Genomic DNA, 25,205 nt, shown 5'->3' with positions numbered 1-25,205 from the left:
CATCAGCACGGCAGTCCCGCCACGGTTAGCGAAACAACGATGTCATCAACATGCCAATATAGTAAAACGTTAAACTTTATTCCAACACACTATTTACAGGGATCAAATTTTCAGCGACTACTGTCGCCTTCATCAGGATAATTAATGACCAATCACTTCACAACGTGATCTCGCGAGAGTTACGGTTTACAAACACGTGACTTCACTCACACGAGACTTTACTGATACGTGACGTAAGCAATTGATCAAAAGTGCCAGGGAGTTTATATCGTCCACCATCTCTATTAAGTGAAGGCTGAAGTGCTCTGATATATATAGCCTCCTTAATGCCTCTTAGCAAGTAGTCCTGTTCAGTGTCCAGTATTCTAACTTTGTCCAGAGAGACTGTGTGGCCCGGTGATTCGATTCAGCCTTCACTTAATAGAGATGGTGGACGATATAAACTCCCTGGCACTTTTGATCAATTGCTTACGTCACGTATCAGTAAAGTCTCGTGTGAGTGAAGTCACGTGTTTGTAAACCGTAACTCTCGCGAGATCACGTTGTGAAGTGATTGGTCATTAATTATCCTGATGAAGGCGACAGTAGTCGCTGAAAATTTGATCCCTGTAAATAGTGTGTTGGAATAAAGTTTAACGTTTTACTATGATTACTACCAACACAGATGAACTTTCATGATAACATGCCAATATCATAGGATACAGAAATTGGAAGTTCTGATGCAGTACCATCATCAACCTTGACCTACAGAAGGTCCATCATCAACCTTGACCTATAGCGCTACACTGCAGTAGTATCTCAGCGGTGGTATCTGCACTACACTGGTGCCTAGCGGCGGTATCTACACTACACTGGTGGCTAGCGGCGGTATCTACACTACACTGGTGCCTAGCGGTGGTATCTACACTACACTGGTGGCTAGCGGCGGTATCTACACTACACTGGTGCCTAGCGGTGGTCTCTACATTACACTGGTGGCTAGCGGTGGTCTCTGCACTACACTGGTGGATAGTAAGCATAGTACTGGTGGCTTGCGGTGGTATCTGCACTACACTGGTGGCTAGTGGTGGTACATGTATCTTCACTACACTGGTAACTACACAGGCGTCCTCCTCTGTACCTGAGGAAGTCTTCGAGCTGGGTGGCGCTGCAGGTGGACCACTCGTAGGCGCTGGTGCCTGACACGCTGGAGGTGGCCATGACGTTCACAGAGTCTCCGCAGGAGTTACCGTCTCCGTCGTGGCGGATTCCCAGACTTGGGAGGAAAATAAGGCAAAGCTATGTTTAGTGGATATAATTGAGGACATTTGAGGCCGATATAAAAAGGCAATATGTTTCTGGTCATTTCTTTACAAAATAAGTTAAATCAACTCTTCTCCATTGCAAATAAGTGTCATCCGAGCGCGTTTAAAAGCTAGAAACACAGCTGCCATTCTTGTTTGTTTACGTTCCAGTAGTTTGTGGTGGCACCACAAATAAGTGCACCTCGTGTGGGTTGTTTATTAGCGCCAATCATAAATGTCAGAAATGTGAAATGACAGCACAAATATGTGTTGAAAAGTGGAAGTAAATGACAATCACATGAACATTTTTTCCAATTGAAATATTTCAGTTTTGGTTGAGAGAAATGCTACATAATGTCCTTCTAATGTCAAGAAGTGTTGTGACTTATGTTTAAGGGTGAAACGAACACACTAGTGCCTTACTTGTGGCCAGTCTCGTGAGCAATGGTGAAGGCGACGTGGAGACCGGAGTCCTCGTTGACGGAGCAGTGACGGGAGTCCACACAGGCGGCGCTCAGCTTGGCCAGACCCAGGATACCAGGATCGCCGTACCGGGTCAGGTCAGTCCTGCAAGGCAACAACGTAACGAAGTCGTATGGTGGTCCCAGTAAGGTATGCGCGCCACATAGCGGTTTATATGCAAAATGCAGACAACACCTTTGTCGTGCATGGCCAAGGTGCTGTTTCATGTAAGGGTATTGAGTACAAAGGATGTACAAAGAAAGGTATTAACTTTCCATATTCTATATATATGACATAACTAGCTGTTGGTTGTTAAACGTTTTATTGATTGAGTAGGTTCCTACATGTGCTACAAGCAAAAAAAAAAAGAATAGCAAACCTGGTGATGAGAGTAGCCACGTCGTAATGCTGATGGTCGCTCTCACCGGGCTGGTGCTGCTGCTGCCAGTAACAGAAACTGTCCAGCAGGGTCGTGGCATCGTTAGAGATGGACAGTCCAGACTGTACAACGGGTAAAGTTGTATATTTTGAGTATAACAATGAAATCGAAGGTTTCGTTTTCAGACATCCGGAAAGTGTTTTGGAATTTTGTGACTGCATTTCATTCGTAATGTGGAAATGCCCGATTGAATTACATCATAAAATGGATTATCAATCGAATCATTGTATGACTCCGGTATTACACCATGTTTCATACCACCCAGGGCATGCCAGGTCACAACGATATGATTTAATTGAACCACTGAGCTTCCAATCCTTATTACTCCGGACAAGATACATACAAACTCTCACTACAACAGAGCCACCCAAAACAATACTTTCGTCCCGGAAGTGAATTAGATTGGAGTGATTTAGTATATATGACAAAACGTGTCAAACAGTGTAGTCGACTTTGTGAGGTGAATGAAGTGCGACCTGACCTGGTCTGTCTCCAGGACGATGAGTTTGACCACGTGAAGGGAGATGTCGGTGCCGATGGTTCCGTCGCGGTACAGGCTGGCAGCCTGGAGATGGAAGGGAAGGCAGAATTTCAGTCTGAATTTTTCTCGGACTGTGAAGACATTGAACAGGTAAACGTATCACCTCGACTTTTGGGTTATACCTGAGGATAGAACTGGTTACGATATCGGCCATCTTTAAAGAATGAGAAGAATATTACAAACAAATTATTATGCATTGCTTGTTTATGGTTTTCCTTTCGATTATGGTGACAAACAATTATAAGTCCCGTATCAATATAACGTTTCTTATGTTGATAAAGTTATTGGCTATAAAATATCAGCTGATAATCGTGACTGTCACAGCAATATCAACCAAAAAGAAGACATTGCTTTATGAATTAACTTGTTCTACGGTATCATTCTATTTAGACATGGCAACGTAATTTAAGCCCGATTTTCTTCATCACAGACGGCGTACTTACCACGTTCATGGCTGTCAGGACGTAGTTCTGCACGTTAGAGCCGTGGTACTGGTACATGGACTTGTCTGCCACGATCATCATCTCCACGTACGGGCGGTAGTTGTTACGGAACCCGCTCTCATCGCCGTTTGTCGTGAAGTCCATGCTGCGGGACATCTTTTCAGGGGCGCTGGGAAAAACATGAAGATTCATTAGCATGAAAGTGTACACTCGGGTCAACCGTCCAACACTGAACAGAGACGGGGGGAGACACAGGTTATCTGACACGTACGACCCTTTGCTGCAATCACGTGTTTCCGACGTCCCGTCCCAGAAGCTGCAGTAGACGGGTCCAATCCGTGAACAAGGCTGATGAAAATTTCGGTAAGTCCCATGGCCAATTTACTAAGTTAGTGTTGGACAGAACGTTTAGCTTTTTTGTCATCTGATATTGATATTGTTTTACCTTGCCCTGACGAACTGGATTGGGCGGGGATCCTCCACCTCAGGTTTGGGCGGCGGGCCCAGCTCGGTCAGCCCGGGGGTAAGCGGCTCGTTCTCCTGCTGAGTGACGTTTGGCTTCTGGTGGACAGTGATGGATCCTGTCATGGGGACAACAACATTACGACATGAACTCCAAATACATGTAAATCATGGAGCTTTCACCACCATAGCGAAACTGTGTTTTAAATACGCCTTCAATATGAAATTGATATGTAGCTGCAATTCCGCCAGAAAACTCCAACTGCAATTATTTTGTCGATCCTCAAACCACCAAAAAGCAAACCACACCAAAACTTTATCCCTGTTTACGATCATGAATGAATGATTGGATAAAGGACTGGTTTATTTTGTTTAACGCCCACCTGTTGACCAACAACAGCTGAATTACGAGGTTTAGGTACTAGTACATAAAGACGACCTCCAAGAAAATTTAAACACAAGTTTATATACAAATGCAATACAGATCAAATTTCGTAAAAATCACTACTGACTAATAACCAAACACCTGCAGCTCGAACTAAAAGTCGCCAGAGGGCGTGATTGTACTGCTTACCGTCCTCGTGTTGCTCCACCTGCAGGTGCGCGCCGAAGGTGTTGTCCAGCCTGCCCAGGTCTCCGTCCGGGTACACGTCCGTGAAGTGCACCACCTCCTCCTCACGACGGGGCTCCGCGGCCTGCGGCATGTCATTGTCCAGGTCGTAGTCATTCATGTAGTCAGTTCTGAAGGGGTAGAAAAAAAATTGATTAGCATTAAAGTTCACAAGAGTTGGTAAAATTACATAATGAAAAATTAATATATTCTCCAACTCGGAATTTTTGACCGAATCTCTAACCCAAGTGTTATAGACACTGGGTCAAAAAGCTGACGAAGACAATTCCAGTGAGTCAATTTCTTAAAGCAAGAATGAACTATTATAAATTCTTACATAAATCTGCATAGAGCACTATCTAAAAACTACACAGAAAAATATATCATCTTTAGCTAAGAGAATGATATCTGTGTAACTGTCTTACCTACAATTTACGAAGTGTTGCGGCGTAAAAACTTTTCTCATGTAATAAAATTGCAGTGAAAAAACATAGAACTGCGCTAGGCCTCTGAATGCAACAACACAATAAACAAAACCAAGCAACCACCCCCTCCCTTACATCTCCCCTTCCATGTGAAGAACTGGAATGGAAGAAGAAGAGGAAGAAAAAGAAGAAGACTTACTGTCCCAGGTTCCTGGCCTGCTTGTAGACGATGTGTTCCTTCTCCTCCTGGGTGTCAGTCGACCTGCGGGAGCGGCGCTTCTCCGCGTGCTCCTTCTTCAACGGTTGGATGAACAGGGTCACGTCATCATGGGTCAGTACACCGGCCTGGGGGGAGGAGGAAAATGTTTGTTGTTCGTAGTTACAAGATGGCAACCGGAAGGTTTCAGAATTCCAACATGACGGCGCCCGTGGATGGAGGCTAAAACAAAATAGGTTTTCACTTACGTCAAAACTGTAGAAAACATTGTCTACTTTCGAAATTTCCTACTACAAATCACACCGTTCAGTGATTGTTTTCCTCATTATACTGCTATTTCAAACGACGTGCGTTCGATTTTAACATCTTTTTCTAACAACGGTAAAGGAATGGACCAATCAGAGATTGTTTCCTTAAATGCCGTTGCCTTCTGTGTCACAGTTAGTGCGTCTATTTCTGTTGTATACGTAGTGTCTATTTTACACAGCACATACAATAAAACTTGATGTGCTATTGGAGGAACAACAACAAAAACAAGGAGAAGTCGTAGACATCGTCCCTCCATGAAATAGCTTGTTATTTTGTAATTTTTTGGTGTATCTTAATAGAGATATTATGAGTCAAACTTTGTTTTTATCAGCAGAATGATAGATGTCTATAGATGTCTATCCTTTAAGAACTTTGTTGTGGCACTTCACAGATGACCCAGTTCCCTGCTGAATGACCGATTAAAGATAAGATATATTTCCTGCAGACACTGGTCTAGAGATAAAAATAGATTGGCCTGACCTGCCAGCTGGAGGTATAAACAAAAACACTCTGTACCAATTTGGGGTCAAACAGACCATCCTATTATGAAATAGGGGTGAAAATGTGAAAATCCTTTTAAATAAGCAATCCAAATCTACCACAACCTGCTAATGCACGCTAAAACGCAAAGACAACCAGCGTCTACCCACATACCAAAAATGATCGCCAACCATCCACCGGGTTCTGAGATCATTCAACGCAAACAATCTGACATTGAGATAGCAATTCCGGTTCAAAGCAAACAGCTAGGGGGCCCAAATTTACATCAGTAAACCATTGTAACCACAACTACATGCTACCTTAGCATCGCACACACAGACCATAACGTGCCAACAATAGAATAAAAAAATTAAACTGCAGTACCAAGGTCAATCACCAGGTGCTCAAAGTCAACCTACACAATCTCCAAGGCCCCATCCATCAATCTGCCAAATATCATACAGTTCCTTCTCACCGATCTTCAGATATCAGACCAAACATGAAACGGAGTAAAAACAATACCCCCCATTTACATGGAGGGTAAAAATCAAAAGTGACGTAAAAGGATCCGCCCCTGAGGCCCCGCCAAAAAAAATGAACACAAGAACTCACCAATCCCTCGCAGGTGCTGACGGCCACCACAGAGTGCTTGTGAGACAGCAGTTCTCCCATGTAGTAGCAGTGACTGTCCAGCGGCGTCTCTCTCTGCTCGCCGTCCTCACCGATAAACGTGACGTGGAACTCCGCAGGGAGCAGGTCCACATTGTGGTCCACCTGGGCAAAGAAACATTATTTACCATTTTTATTCCTATTCAAATTGTTCGGTGGAAAATACCGCCAAAGCTGCCCAATTAGCCAATAAATAAAATAAAATAAAATCAAACCAAATCATATTAACATAGAAATTAGTAGTATGGTATTAAACGTTCAAGTTTATTGACCTTTCTATCCATTTGCTCAAAAGAATCTTATACATTTCATTCTATGTAGAAATCTAGTATTATATCGTAACAATAGGCAACCTTACATCGTTGAAATAGGTAAATACGTATCAGAGGTTTATATCGAAAACTAAAAAGGAGGAAATAAGAGAAAAAGCACAAGAACTGCTATATAGAAAATGAATAGCTCCGACGTTATCACAAAATCATCCGTTTCTCCCTCCTTGGCGCCAAATTTTGAGAAGACTTGGGATTTCTGTCTCACCTTGAGATGGTAGTCCTCGTCAAACGCCTTGAGTTTGTACTGGAGAGAGTTGACCTCCTTTCCGTCAGCTGAGCGCCGTGTCCGCCCACTGGAGTGTAGAGATGGAGAGACGATCTCGTACTCTGGGACTGGAGCAAGGGTAAAGAACACGGGTTAACTTTGTAGCCTTGTAACGGTCTCACAGCGCCACCTGACGGTATTTTCAAAAATCGCATTGCACTGAAAACACCAATGCAATGCGTTGACAAATCGCTAGGAGAAAGTCACCAGTAACAGGATGTCATTTACGGAAAGCCATTCAGAGATTCGCAAAGAAGCGTCACGTGTATCAATCTCACTGTTTCCTTGGTGTTACCAACCTATAGCTTTCCTCTTTTCTTTCATAACAACAACTTACCATGTTCTCTTATGGCGGCGCTTAGGCATGAAAATATACTAAGTAATTCATCAATAAAGATGAATTTAATCCCGTTGAATAGACCCTTGACTTCTTGACTTTGAAGGATGAGGTACTTGAAAAAAATATTAATGGCATGAAAAAAATAATTCAGATACTATTTTTGCGCGCTTTGTCACACCCACGGCTTGTTGCATCTGACACTTGGCCGTGTGTGTATTGACTCAGTAGACATATCACCCTTCTCTGTGGAAATGAGACCGACAAAGGCTGTCTCTTGCCGATTGGAAAACAAACACTACAATTATTGTAGTCATCTATTTGTTTTCGTTTTATTAGGTCTTATGTCAACATATCAGACTGAGTTGTGTACCCTATATCCCTCAGACGAGGACGTTTATTTGTGGCAATACACATGAGAAATTCACCGCATCATTCAGTAACTTGTTCGCTACAAACTGTTGTTATAAGCTGAAAAGTTTGTTGACACTGCATTTATATGTGCACTTCTAGCATGCCATGGTCTACAGCCCTTGTTAGCCGAATATGGCCTACCAAACACTGCCAAATCCCACCAAACATACTTGGGACTAGCCTCTACCAGGCTTCGGGAGGCGACTGGAAAGAGTAGAAATCGGCCAAATAGAGAGATAACATGCCAGGGGAGTTTGCCGCAACCGAAGCCTGTCGGGGGTCACTACGATCAAACGGTATAAAATCAATCACCTCATTATCTCAGCAAGAACTATCTCAGCGCAGAAGATCATTTAAGCATTCGGGTGCGGCAAAATGTTCCCTCACAGCAGACAAACTTCCCTGGCATGTTATCTCTCTATTTGGCCGATTTCTTCTCTTTCCAGCCGCCTCCCGAAGCCTGGTAGAGGCTAACTTGGGAGTAGGTTGGGAGCAAGGTCGGCTGTGGTTGGCTGGTGATCGGGGAGATCGGCTCCAGCCGAATGTTTCAAAATGTTTCAGACATTCAGGTGTGGACGGGACGTTCGGCCTTGGTTGGCTTGTGTTTGGGACCGTGTGCGAAGGTCAAATTTGACTCAAATTTAACTCAAATTCGATTAGATTCGTAAAGAAAGGTAGTCGTGGCCTAAATCTGGCCAGACTGCTCCAGAACGTCAGCCAACCTCGGTCGGTTGGTGGTCGAGGAAAGGTTCTGAATGTGTGACAGGGGCTTAAACTAAAAACTACTTGTTGCAAACACACAGTGCGACCTTTAACGTTATAAATCATCTGTCGCTCATGATTAAATGGCGATTGATACCGTAAACGTGAACTACTAGTCGACCTAACGGAACTACAAGCCAATTTGTATTTTCAAAGTGTCTTGTTCGTTTATTCTGGCCCACACAAGTGCCATCTTTGCCGCATTTTTCTTCCCGATATGAGGGATTACATGGGGAGAACGCAGTCTACACCCGAGGAAAGAATAAACACTTTGTAAAGTTAGTTATATTGGAACAGACTATTGACGTCACAGACAGCCTTTGAAATCTCGGTATCGCAAAAACATCTATGCAGGGTTTGGCAACTTAAATAGCAAAGTCACAAACTTGCTGGTGTAAACCCAAACAGCACCCATTTTGGCCAGGCAATTGCACAACGATGGCGTAGTTGATGGTGGGTTAAAAGCGACTAATTGTCTGTTTGTTGGTCTCAGGAATTATAATCTGGATACTTGAGACGTTTCTTTCTCCCATTACGAATTGTCTTCGTGCGGGACAGCACCAAATAACGCATAATTTAACTCAATTTGGTGCTGATTACGGCAAAACATGCTCATGATATATCATGTTTGGTGTCTATCTTTAGCGAGCTTGTTTGGAATACAGTGTCCCGTATTCAATGCCACCAGTAGTTCTAGTACTTCTATATTGGCCTAGCGTCTACTGGATCGATAAAGTGAACTAGAGCTACTGTGAAATTATATTAGCCGCGCAAAACTACATCACAGAAACAAATCGCTTCTAGTTGTATGTGTCCTGCTATGCTTTCCTTCCCTTCTGGGATGGGAGGTTTGACTCATGCTAGCCATAGTTTTTCAAACGTCTTGTAAACGCTTTTTTTTCATTGTAAAAATGGCTGCGAGAAAATAATTATAAGTTGTACCTAACTTGAGTTCGCAGTCACTTAGTCCATGTCCTTTTATTTGTATTCATCACTGTGCTTCTGAATAAAAAAAAAAACTAAAGCTACACAACTTATTGATCGTGACAGAAAGCTTGCGATTGATGATACCTTTGCTAAATGTCGCGTTATACACATCGTACGATCGTCGTGCGACCGATCGCAAACTGAGGGCATTCTTGGAACAGTCGTGTAAATGTCGTACAAAGTACAGCTACCCTGTTAAGGAACCGTCTTAGATCCTCGTCGGCGATTGGCTCTGTCACATCCTGCCTGAAAATTCTACGACACCAAAATCTTACGACGACCTACGACAAAACATCAAAATCGTGCGAATGGGTTACGACAATTGTGACCGCACCGTAAGTTATTCGTCACGAGTCCTTCCCGACAGAGTAAAAATGGGTCTCCTCAATTTGGTCAGTGGAAACACAGCCCCTGTCTTATCTACCCCGTCTACAGTATATTGTGGAATATCTTAGCAACGTTAATGACCTTGTTTTGTTCGTTGTACGGAGCGAAGCGAACTTTTGTGCTCAAGTTCTAAACAACGACGGGATTATCGCGTTTTTAACATGTCTTGTCAAACAAAAGCACTCAGTGATAGTCTGCCGTGGCTCTGTTGTAAAAGTAACAATACAAAAACCAAAACGTGGTTCTATGCAAGTTATCGAAGAAGAAGTACAATTTATCGAAGCAGAACTACAGGTTATCGAAGCAGAGCTACAAGTTATCGAAGCAGAAGTACAAGTTATCAAAGCAGAAGTACAAGTTATCGAAGCAGAAGTACAAGTTATCAAAGAAGGACTACAAGTTATCAAAGCAAAGCTACAAGTTATCGAAACAGAACTACAAGGTGTCCAGTCAGAACTACAAGTTATTCAGTCAGAACTACAAGTTATCCAGTCAAAACTACAAGTTATCCAGTCAGAACTAAAAGTTATCCAGTCAGAACTACAAGTTATCCAGTCAAAACTACAAGTTATCCAGTCAGAACTACACGTTATCCAGTTAGAACTACAAGTTATCCAGTCAGAACTAAAAGTTATCCAGTCAGAACTACAAGTTATCCAGTCAAAACTACAAGTTATCCAGTCAAAACTAGAAGTTATCCAGTCATAACTAAAAGTTATCCAGTCAGAACTAAAAGTTATCCAGTCAGAAGTACATGTTATCCAGTCAGAACTACAAGTTATCCAGTCAGAACTAAAAGTTATTCAGTCAGAACTAAAAGTTACACAGTCAGAACTACAAGTTATCCAGTCAGAACTACAAGTTATCCAGTCAGAACTACACGTTATCCAGTTAGAACTACAAGTTATCCAGTCAGAACTAAAAGTTATCCAGTTAGAACTACAAGTTATCCAGTGTCAGAACTACAAGTTATCCAGTCATAACTACAAGTTATCCAGTCAGAACTAAAAGTTATTCAGTCAGAACTAAAAGTTACACAGTCAGAACTACAAGTTATCCAGTCAGAACTACAAGTTATCCAGTCAGAACTACACGTTATCTAGTTAGAACTACAAGTTATCCAGTCAGAACTAAAAGTTATCCAGTTAGAACTACAAGTTATCCAGTGTCAGAACTACAAGTTATCCAGTCAGAACTAAACGTTATCCAGTCAGAACTAAAAGTTATCCAGTCAGAACTACAAGTTATCCAGTCAGAAGTACACGTTATCCAGTCCGAACTACAAGTTATCCAGTTAGAACTACGAACTACAAGTTATCCAGTCAGAACTACAAGTTATCCAGTTAGAACTACAAGTTATCCAGTCAGAACTACAAGTAGTTATCCAGTCTGAACTACAAGTTATCCAGTCAGAACTACAATTTATCCAGTCAGAACTGCAGAAGGTTTTGAAAAAATATGTTCCGAGGAAATATTGCTACACAGAATAATTATTCCAGGAAAGATTAGATTTTGCTACTGTTAAAGTTAAGAGCGACAATATGGAAGGAAAAACAAGGCCAAACCGACTTAAGTCAGGCAACCTTCGCCTTATAGCCTATTCTAACACATCAATGCCACCTTTGTTGCACTTAACATGCAATCCCTACCGGGCACCGCCGCTATTTATCTCCAGGTCGGCTCCAGAAATATTTCCACAGAACCACATCAAAGTAGCTGTTTGCAACGCATTTGGCCATCAACCGTGCTATTCCATTAAAATCTGACGTCACTATAGACCGTTATCTGTCCCCAGACTTATCTTATCTCGTAGTACATAGTCCGTATCACTGCTCCAGTGTCTATTGGACTCGAAACGAGTGTATCGATTAGTAATTAGCTTGTATCAGTGAAATTAGTATTCGACACACCAATAGAGTACTTTGTTTTGGATTACTTTGTAGGCGTTCCTTGTGTGTTTTTGTTGTAAACTGTGATATCACAATCACGGTGGTCCTTCGGATGTTAAAAGACAATCCTCAGTAGTTGTTTGTTATCTAAATTACTGGCGTATAATTCATTGTCATAGTTCCCATACGTGTGACTGATAATGTTATAAACTTTCAATAAACTAATTAGAGATATAATAAACAGCATTTTATTAAGCCCAGGAAAAATAGTATTTGAGCAACCGGAAAAAGGGATTTGCAACATTTAATCCATGGGTTCTGATTGACTTATTTGGTGTGCTAGCGACTAATCCATTTCAAATATCCTATAAGTCTACCTTTGTCTATAGCAAATGTACTCTTCGTCGGTATAGGTACCAATTATAGCAGAAACAAATCATTTTATAACTCCATAATCTTTATATATGTGGTACAGAAAGAATGCAAAACCCTGGCATCCTATATCAGTGACAAATTGTTACAAATCGTACGGAGTATGACGCAAATAAGCTCCATTTATATTTCTGAATGTAGCCATTTGTAAGACATGTATGATGAAATGTTCATGACATCTGTGCAATGTTATATTTCCGACTGCACTCTGTTGTCTACTGGTACAGTGTTATCATTTTTACCAGGAATGAAACTGTCGAAAGCAACAACAACTGACCGGTGTCTTTGCAACAGAGAGCAAGTTTGAATTCAATTTGTCACACTGATATTTATTGAAACTATATCATAAATGTCGTTCTCTTTGAAAAATTGTCGCCTGTTAGATCGTTTGTTCAAATTAATGTCAATATCACGTCATATATTTCGAAAAAAATGACGTAGTGCCAAAGGATCGTGTTAAGGCAGTAAAGAATATCTTTGTTTCTCACCACTGAACAATTTTGATCTCATAAGACGAACGTATATGTATATACAGCGGCGGTTTTTGCACAATTGCCCCCAAGCGTGTTTGCTATGCGAACGTTCGGTCGGCAAAATGTTACAATGAGTCTATGTCAAATTCAGAGCACCAAAGAAAGCCCATGTCACGCATTCATGAATATTAGCCAAACACTAGCTGAGCGCCTCAATCGTGGTAAGGTGGGTGCAAAGTCGGGTGGTGTCTGGCGAGTTCTGCAGCAGAATGTTTCAAAATGTTTAAAGTTGGTCGCGAGGTTCGGCCAAGGTTGGCTGATTTTCGGCCGACCATTCGGAAGAAAGTTTAATGGTATTATTTTAAAAGGCGTGTTCAAGGGTCGAACATGACTCAAATTTAACTGAAATCCGTTTTGATTCGTATAGAACCTGGCCGGCTGGTGTTCGGGAATAAATTTGGGAGAAGGTCGTGAGTTTAGTCTGGTTTACCAGACCTATTTTAGCTCCCGAGTCTTTATCCTCTTTACGGATAGGATGAAAACTAGGGAGCTAAAATAGGTATGGTAACCAGGCTACGTTAGTGTGTTTAGCCTCCATACGCCTTCCCAAATGTTGTATGCTAAGCAGAGAAATCAGTATATACCATTTTTAAATGATTCTTTAGTGTGACTCGACCGGGGATCGAACCTACGAACGAGCGAATGCAAGGCGATTACTATATACACTTGGCTATCGTACAACAAAACTAGGGGCTGCCAGTTTAAGTCCCCGGTACCCGGAACCGAACCTCCTAGTGTACGTGCTTATAGAGAGTATACATTGTCCTCAGACTTTTCATGACGTTCACCGGTTCGTCTCACAACGTAAACTTTTTCATTCGTCACTGACAAAAATATGCTTCATCGTCAAAATGCAAGACAGTGTATATTCTCTCAATGATTATGTTTGTGTACGTAGACTCATTTGACCAGGTGCACATACATTAAGATCCTTATTTTTGCTCCTCAACACTTTCAAGATATCCTGTTTCTGCAGCCAAAGTCCAAAGTTGTTTTTGAACCGTGGTTAGCGAGTCAGACGATACAAATGTACGTGAGCGGCGACCGTGATCAGATACGGTTGGAGGGCTAACATGGGGGGTCCGAGTACTGGAATGACACTGACTAAACGTGCCCCTTGGGGCACTCGTATATCTTTGGAAAAGCCTTAAAGGCTTAAGGATTTGGACACCTGGGCGGAAGAAACGCGCACGTACCGTGGCAAAGGTGACGATACGTCATTTCAAAAGTCCTTACCCGGGAACTATTTTCACAATGCAGGTGTGCGAAAGGGCACCGATAGACCCCCGTGGAAGACATTAGTCATTCAACCAACCAGAAGCGTCAAGATAAAGATTACCCGGTCTCCCGGGAGATCACTCCGCGCCTCACAAATTCGCTTCATCCGGGGAAAGAAGCTACAGTTATAACACCGCCCCTGCTATATAAAATCCTCACATCGCGACATTTTAAGAAACATGCTGTCTACAGTTCCTACTTCAAGTGGTTATAAATCCCATAACTTCTATTTACTCTTCTAAATCACTATTGACACACGTGGGTGCATTTTCATCCTCGAATTTGGTGACCATAGCTTCAAACTATAGCCCATTATTCAAACTGTCTCTTCAAAATGTGAAATCATATACACAGGATGACAGAGCTAGCATATCTAATTAAGCTTTTAAAGTGGCGTTTGTAATTCGGAGATTTTATTGCATGCGTACATTTCACCATCTGCCGATGGCACAAAGCACTACGGGGGCAACTTTGTACAAAAATCTGACATGCAAAAAATCGTGAAAAGAATAGCACATATTTGCATATTTGCATTCCCTTATGGAAACACCACTATGGCCCACCTTGTGTACACGGCGAGGTGTACCCATGATCAGGTGAAAGTACGATCAAGTATGCATGTCTGCTTACCTTCGTCCGAACTTTGAACACCAAAGTAGTGGGCCAGGTCTTCGGCCGTCAGATCTTCGTGAAACTGGCGAGAAAAAAATAAGTAGAACGTTTAATATATTTTCAAAACCTGGAAAATACAATGAACACAGACGGTTATTCTGGAAGTAGTAACCACGTGACACGACTAGGGACCAGGAAAATCCCCAAGTCTTTAGGTCGAGCAAACAAGGCTCTTGTAGGAGGCATATCTCACCAGGAAACCACTAAACAATTATCTTAGAGTGCTTGAGAAAGTTTGCCGAATGCCTGGGCATTTCCAGGTAGCTCTACGTGACCACACGTCGTGATAGAGCGTAGTTGCACGTTGCGGTGAATGTGGCGGTAGCTTTATATATACTTAGTGCGCCCTTGACAGACTACGCTGATCATGTCCCGTAGTACGTATTGTTACGGTACAGACAGCCAGACAATACTGGGGCGCCCGCCGGCTATATTTAGAGTTCCAGCTCACAAGAAAACTAGCTAACTTTGAAGTAAAGTCGAAGTCTATGCACAGAGAAGCAAACATACATGGTATGTATGACGAACATTTTAAAAACACACGGAACCAGCGCACCATCAGGCATTCAAAGTTGAAAGGAGAGAGCACAGGCTATAGAAATAGATTTCTAAACAAATGGCAAAAGAACGTTCAAGGTATAGCTGATTGAACTGGGCATTCTCTTACTCAAACGAAACGACTCCGAAGAGAATCTTTCAATTTCAAGGCGTCAGAATGTACAGGTGTGACGTGTGATCGACAAAGTAGAAAATGTATTGTATTCAGGACAATGCTTTCCCCAGAGCCATGCACGGTTCTGGATAGTCCACGCGTATCCAGAACCCTGCTTTGGGCAAGCTTAAGTTCTTGGATAAGCGGAGGCTATATAGAGCCGTGCTAGACCCTAACCCTAACTCTAATCCTAACCCTAAACCAAAGATCATAAACTCACCTGAGGTCTGGCCAGCGCCAGGGCGGCGAGGCAGAGGAGGGTTGTTACTCGCAGCATGTCGCACCAGCGCTGATTCACACGTCTGTCGAGCAGAACAAAAACTTTCAAAACTAAACAAAAAAAACTTTTCTAAAGAGTGCTGTTGAGAACAAACAGCTGCGCCGGTGACTACTATAATACTACTATGATCCGCAACGTAAAATGCTGCTTCGTCGGTTTACAGAGTGGTATCAGGAATGTTTCTTGGTCGCGACGCGGTTGTGCGATGGTTGGTTCTAGCTGGTACTTTTTTTCTTCTGAGGAGGCGGGGAGGAGGCTTACCTTTATACACTCCCGGGAGGAGCGGCTTCGTCAGACTGACCAGAGCCCGTCGCTGTTCCGGTTATCAAAACACGATTAGCACCAATCAAGTGTCACGCCTTGTTATGAAATCACCATAGAGGGGGCTGAAATCTCGGCTAAATATTTAGACATAAAAATCTGCGAATGATTGCAGAGATTGGTGTGTTACTTGGCGATGTTCAAATAGCGTGCCGTAAATTGGCCGAAGTCTTCTTGAGTGGAAACCAAACATTTGGTCTGCGCGGACTGAAGGGGTAGGGAACGTAAACTCACTAATTAATCATACCACGTGGGTACCCCGTTGACCCGTTGCCTGCTATTCTCTCATAGCTTAGGCAGCCTGCTTACTCCTAAACTCTGTTGGTATGGAGTTCTGTGGAAGGTTACAAGCAAAGAAAAGGTAAAATTGTCACGGTATAGGGCCCAAAAGTGGGCTAATATTTATGTGAAAGCCGGTTGTTTGCGAAACTCATTCCACTGCTCACAGCGCGTTACCGGCCCCGGCGTAGCGTCAATGATCGTACCCCTATACGTTTACCGTGAAATACTAGTCAGTTTAATGGCCTTTCGATGTATCCGAGAGTGAAGTGCTTGACAAGCACACATACAAAGTGTTAGAAAACACCCAAAATAAACTCCGACTGTCGTGGATTTGTTTAGAAAGGGACATTAAAATATATTTTAGGCATGGCGGCGACCAAAGAACGTAGCTATGCGACGTTTACAGCAAAATATACCCGTTTCTATCCGGTAAAAAACAAGGCCTGATATCTTGTGACACAACATGCGATATTTGGGGCGACAGCGTCATGCATTACCTCATAGTTTACTACAAGAAGATAAGGCGACTGTGTACTGCAGGTACAGGTGTTCAGAGTTGGACGTTAACAAATACACACAGACTACATGTACGTGTTCAGCAGTTCTCACGTCGGCAGGTCGTAAGACCATCTTTGTGTCTGAAAATTGAAAGCTTAGATTGATGAGTTTGTTTACCGTCCACGCGACTAATCTCTAAAACTGGGCCCTTCAAGGCCCGTATGGTAAAGTCTTTAATAAGGCAGCTGTTTTAAAGTTTAGACGAGTTTTGATGACTTTGCCGACACTTTGGACTGACTTAAGTCCATGGCTACAGGTCAGGGTGACATTTTAAGTCTTAATCAAGGACGCTATGTTATCTCAAGAATCTCTGTAGCAAAGTGTTTAGCCAAGGCAAAACGTCAAGGCATCTTTTGTGAATAACAAAAATGACCTGAATGCGTCAATCTTGCCACTGTTTGAATTTTCCTTTGTCAATGTATTATCATGTGTCAAACGCATTCGTAACATCGACAAATACAAGTATTACATGAAGGCAAGACATCGGTGCTCTAGGGGGACTTGGTGTGTTCTGGTATGCAGCGCTGGTCATCGGACATGTATCATAGCACCAACACGCAGTATTGATTTGTATTTATGTTTGTTTTAGAGAGCACACTGGCTTTATTTGGTACTTTCAAGTGTTGCCGTCTGACTCAAACCGTTGTGTAGGGCTGGACCAAATTGGAAGTTTGTCTGGAGGGTAAATTTGAAAAAGTTTGAAATACGTCATAGACAGGCGTGAAATGTGTACGTTGCCATGGACACGGTAGCAAAACTTTGGAAAACACAAACTTTCAAATGTTCATAGCAACGTAGGTGTTTGGCCCGGTGACTAGATTTTGTAAAGTTATGTCTTTGTTAAAATTGTACTGGTTTTGCTTTCATCAGCATGCAGCGGATATACATATATTATTAGATTTTACAATTGAATTCTTCTCAAATATCGAAGTTTGAAAAAAAAGAACAAAACAAAACTTGAAAACGCATGACAGGTTTGCTTCTACATATATGTATAGGAATTAACGGCTCAAATGACTCAATATTAGCACAAAGGGTGCGTGAACACCTCTTTTTCTTAACTTACTAATTAATGGGAAAGTTTAACGCCACACCTTTTACACATAATAGATCATACAAAAGTAAAGTTCTCACTCGCTATGATTAAGTTGTTCATGTATCACTGTATACAGGTAAGGGCAGAGACTCCGATACCAGCAGTTTGGAGTCTGTAAATTTAAAGATATTAGGTTAAAAAAAGACGACAGAACTTCTCAACTTTGATTCATGTCACTTAATATCAATGGATTGGCTTAAAATTTAGGATTTGTAAATGAGAAACCAACCTAACACCTTCCGTTATCTTCAAACTCGCCCTCCGTAAATCCATCTACAAATACATACATTGCCGAATTATTACAACTATTGTCGTTAAACATACCGCATTCCGTAACACAAAAGCCCGTCTTGTTCCTGGTCAGCAAAAGTTCACTCATAAGTATGTACCTAGCTATGACGACTATCGTTTAACTTTGATAAGGGGGAACGTTTCCAATATCAGGGAATGAATGTAACAATTCAAGTCGTTGAGATGTTTGACATCCTAATCCTCCATTCGGCGAATTAGATTGACTTCAAGTAGGCACAGTTAGAAATTCAGGAATTTCACAAACCACTTACCGGTTAAAGTGGGTCTTTTTCTTTTTTAAAGAAATATCATAATCGATGTTTCTAAAGTTTATCTCTTAAAAATTCAGCGTTGAAATACAGCTACTCTGGTGTATTTATGACAGGATCGCTCTTGTCAAATTCCAAGTGCGAATGTACGTTTCATGTTTGTTCATAATTGTCGAATGCATTTGTCACCATCAACATCGTCCCTCATATGAAAAATCAATCAATATATTTCAAGATTAAATGCCATTACTTATTCAGGATGTCAAGATGGACTAATTAGGTTGATTGATTGCAGATCTATCTATCTATAAAAGTATGGAGTTTGGGTACATTGCCGGATTAAAGCAATTAACGTGTTCTTGATTCTATAAAACAAAAATCCCGGTAGCTGTCAACATTTCAATCATCAGAAGGGTTCTTCAATCGTCGATAGGTTTTAAACCGCTGAAGTTTGAATCAAGATCAATTCACTGTCGGAGTCAATTGACTTTTAACAAAATAGGACAATTTATTGATGTTTTTATACGTAAACAATTTACGTAGTTAATTCAATGCACGGCGTATTTTTGAAGGGTTTATGTGAAAATCTTTGATTATTTGCGACCAGTTAGATAAAGTTCAAGTTGCTACAATAACTACGTTAGGGTTTTTCCAAGCCTATAGCTACCTGTAGCTTTAAGTTGTACACCTATTTGTGATAACACAATAGACATACGCCGTTTAACAAATTAACGTCACCACATAGACGTATTGATGAACGAAACGTAAATATCACTTTCACATTTACTAAAATTAATCAAAATAATTTGACACCACCATGGGCATACTTTTGTAAAGAATAAAAGTTATAAATTTTGAGATTAAATGCAATTACGTATTACATTAACCTGATATCAAACTACATTCAAAGAAAATTTTGACGTCTCTATTTATTTCGGGATTAATTAACTCACGTATTATTGATCTAAAAAGGCTCGTGCCCCTTTTACTATCAACATCTCAGTCATCGTAAAAAGCCCCCTGCATTGTCTATTGGAAGTCGGTGTTTTAGAACAATCTACTTGAAGATGTAAGTGGTCCTTTGCCGCAGATCTTTAAATGTATTCAAAAGAAGAGTATGACGTTTATATCTATATCAGGATTAAATAAACTCACGTATTGTACATTCCAAAAGGGAACGTGTTTCATTTAATATAAACATATCAATCACGTTAAAAGTGCTTTTTATCGTCTCTCCATATATGAGAAGTATGTTTTTAAAACTACTTGTAGGTTGAAGTGTCCTTTACCGTTCTTTTTCATAACTGATATACCAAATTTTATATCTACCGTCGATGAAGTTTAGACATCCAGGTAATGAGATGCATAAGAAAACTGTCACTCAAATAAATGGAAAAATCTATCCAGTTGCTTGAGTACGTACCACAGTTAATAGGTCTTAATCTTATGTATATGATATCTACATAGCACTTAACGATAAAAAACATGCCCTTATCAATACTCATTGAGTTCCAAAAGTAAATGTATGTGTAACATTAATTTGCTGACAATGCATCAGTTGCATGTCTTAGTAGGTAATAAAATCTATGTATTTCAAGATTAAATGCAATTAGATGTTCCAGATATTAAGGATGTATTCAACATAGAGTATGTTCGTTTCCATATATTTTTGGATTAGAGAAACTTGCGTATTCTTGATCCCAAAAGGCCCGTGTTTATTTCATATAAACATGTCAATCGTATCAACCGTACTTTGGATTGTATACAGGATGTAACTTTGATATAAACATAAACTTAATATCAAAGGAGATTAATTGAGATTATGTGATTACAACAAAAAACGCACTTGAAGTTTGCCAAAACTTTCTATTTTGGGATTCAAATCGATTGCCTGTTGTTTTGCAAGGGGCAAAAGATAAGAAAATTGTTTTTTTTTGGCATCCTGTGATAGAACAAGGTGAAGGTGAAGTGTGATAGAATAATCAATTGGACATCGTCAAACCAACGATCATGATGTGATGGATATCAATAGGAATTTCTCAAGAATCTTTCATCTGTTAACAAGTGGAATGTTTCATGTATATAATTGAAATATGCAGTTATTGAATAATGAAATATCGCAGTTGAAATGGCGCATTTGATAAACGGTACAGTGGCGTCGACTGCCTGATCTGAGTGGCGCCGAACTGCCGATTGTCTAGGCGAACGGACACGGTATCTAGAGGTCACGGGTTCGATTCCTTGCATTTCTGGCGAGACGTTGTGTCCCTGGGAAAGGCACTTTACAGGATTTTCGTCACTCCACCCAGAAGTAGAATGGGTAGTGGGGTCATATGGCGTAGCGGCAGAGTGCTAGACTCGGAACCAAGAGGTTCTGGGTTCGAGTCCTCACATGCCATCGATCTTGTGCCCTTGGGAAAGGCACTTAACACGACTTTCTTAACTTCGTGAAAAATGAGTATTATATTGTCCCCTGTGTTGGTGGGGGCATAAATATATGTTGAAAAAAGCTTGAGTGTGGCATCACCACGTCTTGTGATTATATGTTGGAATATAAAAAAAAGTTTTGATCGCCGCCTGTTATCTTCAAACTTAATTGCCCTCATGAAGATGACAGACAGTCATCGAAAAGTCGGCCCTTGTTAAGCAAGTGGTTGTGAACTGTATCGGTCGTTTATGATGTAGTGTTCGCCATGTTGCAAGTGGCCCAGGTGCCACGGAGGGCAACGGCCCTGCATCTGTCGCTAAAATCCTCAATCCGGATGCAGATTTATTTCAGAATTCCATCAGTTGTTCTACAAGCCATGGGAAAAAGCCAGTCCCCATAAAATCATAAAAACGCGTAAGTAACTTCTTGCGTTACCCAACCAACGCACCAGTCAAACAAGCCACAAACAAAGAAGCGTTGGGGAAACATTAACTTCATTGACGTAGGTTGGAAAATGACAATAGGAGAAAGGACCTTCACCCTATAAAAGTAACGATTTGACTATTTTTGCAGGACTGTGGCGGAATTGCCATGGAGCAATTAGCCAAGGTCAATCGGTGGGTCAGGATGTTGATGACCAGTAGCGAGATATATCCGCCTGGTTACAGAATGTGTACCGAGCAATTACAAACAAAAAACGGATCTGTGGGACAACACGTCTGGTCACTGGCACGTTTGGGTGCCGGGATGGTTACCCGGGTCATGCGGGTACGTCGATCAAAGCGACACGGTCAGTCAACGAATAGTCTTTATTGTATCCAGAACCGTGCCTATCTAGTTCTGTACCTGAATGGGTTAGGATCAGGTCTGGGTGTATTAAAGGCATCTAATGCGATTTCAGGGCAGTAAAACTGGAAATATTTTGAGTAAGACAATCCTTGTAAAATTGACACATGCTGCTTTACATTGGCACATTTCAATCAGTTTTTCATACTTTAGGCATTTAAAACTGAAGAAACAAGCCCCAGGATGAGTCCTTTATTTCTGGGTGGTATCCTAAGAATTAGCCAAGGGCACTACCAGTAACCATTTTCCGTCAGAATTTGGGGAATTTTTGCTCCATGAGGGTCAATATGCAATAGTGTGGTTTCAACTCAGTATGTAGATAAGTGACTAGAATATTGACTTTAAAAAATCGGGTTGCCCTAAAAACTGCATTGGATGCCTTAAAAGAACGTAGATTTGCTCCCAGACACGGTTCTGGATACGCGTGGACTATTCATAACCGGCCGCGTCATGGTTCTCGATAATGCAGGGTTCTGGATACAAGTCAAGCAATAGTTTCGAGGTTCTACGCGATTTTTCTCAATCTAGCTGAGCGGAGGGATCTTTAACATGCTCAAGGTGTGGCTCACTTCAAGGTATGGACGTCCCTAACCGAAGCTCCGTACTCATTTCAATCTGAGTCGAATGAGGAAATAGGTGCGAGGGTTCTGGCACGTGTCATTGGGACCTGCCAGGGATTCGAACCCAGGACCTTCCGATTCTGAGTCAAGCTGAGTCAACACCCTTAGCCACAAAACCACGTTGTCACAAGACCACCTTCCCACCTTGTTTGTGTTTGTGTTATCTCAGTTGCAAAGCGGTTAATCTGACCAAACAAAACTAATGATAATTAATGATAAGACAGAACACCGTCAATCCGTTCTAAATCCATTTTCCTTCTTTGGATTGGAATCTAGGTTACGCATTCCACGTGTTCGCTGCTGCACATGTTTTTGATCCTTTTGACTCACAAAATATTCCCGTGCAAACTAATAAAGAACGGGGGTAACAAAAATTCCCCGTGCTCTACATTTAGTACCAAGTATTCTTCAGCTGTAGAAGATTTTCCAATAAATGGTATGCTGCTCTCTGTGGTGGTAAGGGCGACAATAGGTCACATAATCCTCGGGCTTTAGCGTAAGCTGGTTGCGTACAACCTAAGTCAACATGCCAGCATTGGGCATAAACATATAACAACGTGAAAACTGAAGGACATGTGTCGTGCTATGAGAAAGAAAAAAGGATTGTAGTGTTGCCAGCGACTGAGACAAACATGTTAAAACTTTCCAAGTTTGTTCTGACTCCTGCGTCGGGATATTGTCGTGACCAGAAGGCGTGAAAATATTTGTCTGTTTTGCAAAAATGAAATATAATACAATAGAGTCTGTCTCAGCGGGAGGCTTCAATAATCAAATATTTATCATTTTTTTTACAACCTACGTATTTAGAGGCGTCAAACATGTTACAACAGGCCAACAAGGCAAACAGATTTGCCAGATCAAAGTTAGTATGGCTTTTGAAGCTATCTAATTTCATCCGCGTTTGAGTTTTAAGTTGAGAAGTTGTCATCGCGGTTAACTGCTTATAAAAATGAGTGCCGAAAGGGTCATGATACTGCTCTTTATTGTATATTCCAACATGTAATCACAAGACGTGGTGACGGCACACTCAAGTTTTTTCAACTTCGATTTTATCTTAATGTCGCCACCAAAACAAAGGACAATACAATACTCATTTTTACCTCAGCGAAGTGAGGAAAGTCGTTCTTTCCCAAGGGCACAAGATCGGTGGCATGTCAGGACTCGAACTCGGGACCTCTTGGTTCCGAGTCGAGCACTCTGCCGCTACAACGCATGACCCCACATGATACTGCTTGTGAAAAGGGGGACGGAAGGGTCATTAGACGCAGGCGCTTGTTGACCTGTCTAAGTCTTAAGCTTATTCTCAAGTTTATTTATCAGGCTTTACCACATTTGTGGAAGGATCTATCACTTTTTCAAGAGTCAACCCTGTGACCAGACTGTAAGGCGTGGTTGGATATTTTGACGTGCTCGAGGTGTGACTCTCCTTAAACACGGTACCTCTAACTTTACGTCCTATAACATCCCTACCCGACGCTAGGTACTCATTTCCACATGAGTCGTGAGAAAATAAGTATAAAGCGCCTTTCTCAAGAGCACAACGCTTTGGCCTACCAGGGATCCGAACCCAGAACCTTTGCAGTCTTTGTCAACAACCCTAACCACAAGACCACCTTGCCATCAACATTTATAATTGAGAATAATGTATCTAGGAAACATAGACCCAGCACAACCAGTTCATACTCACAGAAGGCTCTCTTCACAAATAGGCACAAACTTAATATCTTCTTAATCAATCCTAGCAAGTCTAAGTCTGACAATACGTAAAAACAGACTGAACCTCTTAAAGTGGACAGAATGATGAGCAACAACGTAGCAAATTCAAGTTTTCTTTACAAAATGTAGTTACATGCCCCCCTCATTACTTTTGCTTGTTAAGAATGGCATTTAAAAGTATGTTGATCCGAACGACATACCCTTTGGTGAAATATTTCATGAAACTGCTCAGGAACTCGAAAGACTTTGACCAGGACGGCAAATAATCACCAAATAAAAACGCAAAAAATGTCAAGATTTGAATTTTGTTTAGGAAAAGGTGTCATCCAATGTGCATGGATGCCTTGGCTGTTTCGGTAGACCACCTTGAAGCGTAACACGCCAGTCTCGTAGAGTAAATACAAGCTGCGTAAGACCGGACTGTATATACATGTAATGTTTGATCGACTTACACTAGGACCACTTTTCGATAAGCGCGGTGGGATCTTTAACATGCCCAAAGTTTTGCTCTCCTCAAACACGGGAAATCCAGCTTTATGTTCTATCCGATAGGACGTCCCTAGCTAAAGCCAGGTATTCATTTTCACCTGAGTCGAGTAAGAAAATAGGTGCAAAGTACCTTTCCCTAGAGCACAGCATTGGGCTTGCCCGGATTCGAACCCAGAACCTTTGGATCCTAAGTCAACAACGTTAACCACAAAACCACGTTGCCTTCCGACGTATCAGCAAAGACATCTCGCGAAATGCATGAAATACTATATATTTAGTTTTCCCTTTTCCCTCAAGAAAACAAAAAGAATCCTTTTTTTGAGAAGGCAATTAGATACTCCCCACCCCACGTCTTGTAAAGTTAAGAGAACTTACCTTCGGGTGAGCACTTCTGCGCAGTCTACGACTGGTCTTAGGGGGTTTATTCAACTTATAGGCCACTGAGTGTCACATGATCTTATTTGAAGTGCATCTGACCATGACATTATATTTGTGGTTACGCGCCGGTGTTCAATATTTGTCAGGTGAGATGCATCATGCTCATAAACAATATTTGTGGCATTATTTATGCAAGGAGAAGCGCTATGGCAGTGGGAACGCAACAGATGAGGGATGTTTAAAAAAGACATATGTTTGCTTGTGTCGTATAACCGTATTGTTCTCTTCATA

At 41.5% G+C, this 25,205-nt stretch overlaps 1 protein-coding gene across 1 annotated transcript in view; it reads right to left on the bottom strand.

The window, feature by feature from the left end:
• Positions 1 to 24,940, bottom strand: part of LOC109482606 (A disintegrin and metalloproteinase with thrombospondin motifs 18-like) — a 36,281-nt gene extending 11,341 nt beyond the window's left edge. Inside the window, exons 1-13 of the mRNA XM_019785398.1 lie at positions 24,912 to 24,940; positions 15,561 to 15,642; positions 14,587 to 14,650; positions 6,878 to 7,005; positions 6,284 to 6,445; positions 4,865 to 5,010; positions 4,205 to 4,371; positions 3,614 to 3,749; positions 3,169 to 3,337; positions 2,666 to 2,749; positions 2,125 to 2,246; positions 1,707 to 1,850; positions 1,121 to 1,255 (exon numbers count right to left, since the gene is read on the bottom strand). Coding sequence (XP_019640957.1) covers positions 1,121 to 1,255; positions 1,707 to 1,850; positions 2,125 to 2,246; positions 2,666 to 2,749; positions 3,169 to 3,337; positions 3,614 to 3,749; positions 4,205 to 4,371; positions 4,865 to 5,010; positions 6,284 to 6,445; positions 6,878 to 7,005; positions 14,587 to 14,650; positions 15,561 to 15,617 — 1,514 coding nt within the window. The 5' untranslated portion in view covers positions 15,618 to 15,642; positions 24,912 to 24,940. The remainder of the gene's footprint in view (positions 1 to 1,120; positions 1,256 to 1,706; positions 1,851 to 2,124; positions 2,247 to 2,665; positions 2,750 to 3,168; positions 3,338 to 3,613; positions 3,750 to 4,204; positions 4,372 to 4,864; positions 5,011 to 6,283; positions 6,446 to 6,877; positions 7,006 to 14,586; positions 14,651 to 15,560; positions 15,643 to 24,911) is intronic.
• Between the last annotated feature and the right edge of the window lie 265 nt (positions 24,941 to 25,205).

Source organism: Branchiostoma belcheri, unplaced genomic scaffold (assembly GCF_001625305.1).
Source record: "Branchiostoma belcheri isolate BF01 breed outbred unplaced genomic scaffold, Haploidv18h27 scaffold6, whole genome shotgun sequence".
NCBI classification, from domain to species: Eukaryota; Metazoa; Chordata; class Leptocardii; order Amphioxiformes; family Branchiostomatidae; genus Branchiostoma; species Branchiostoma belcheri.
This window is presented reverse-complemented; position numbering and strand designations above follow the sequence as displayed.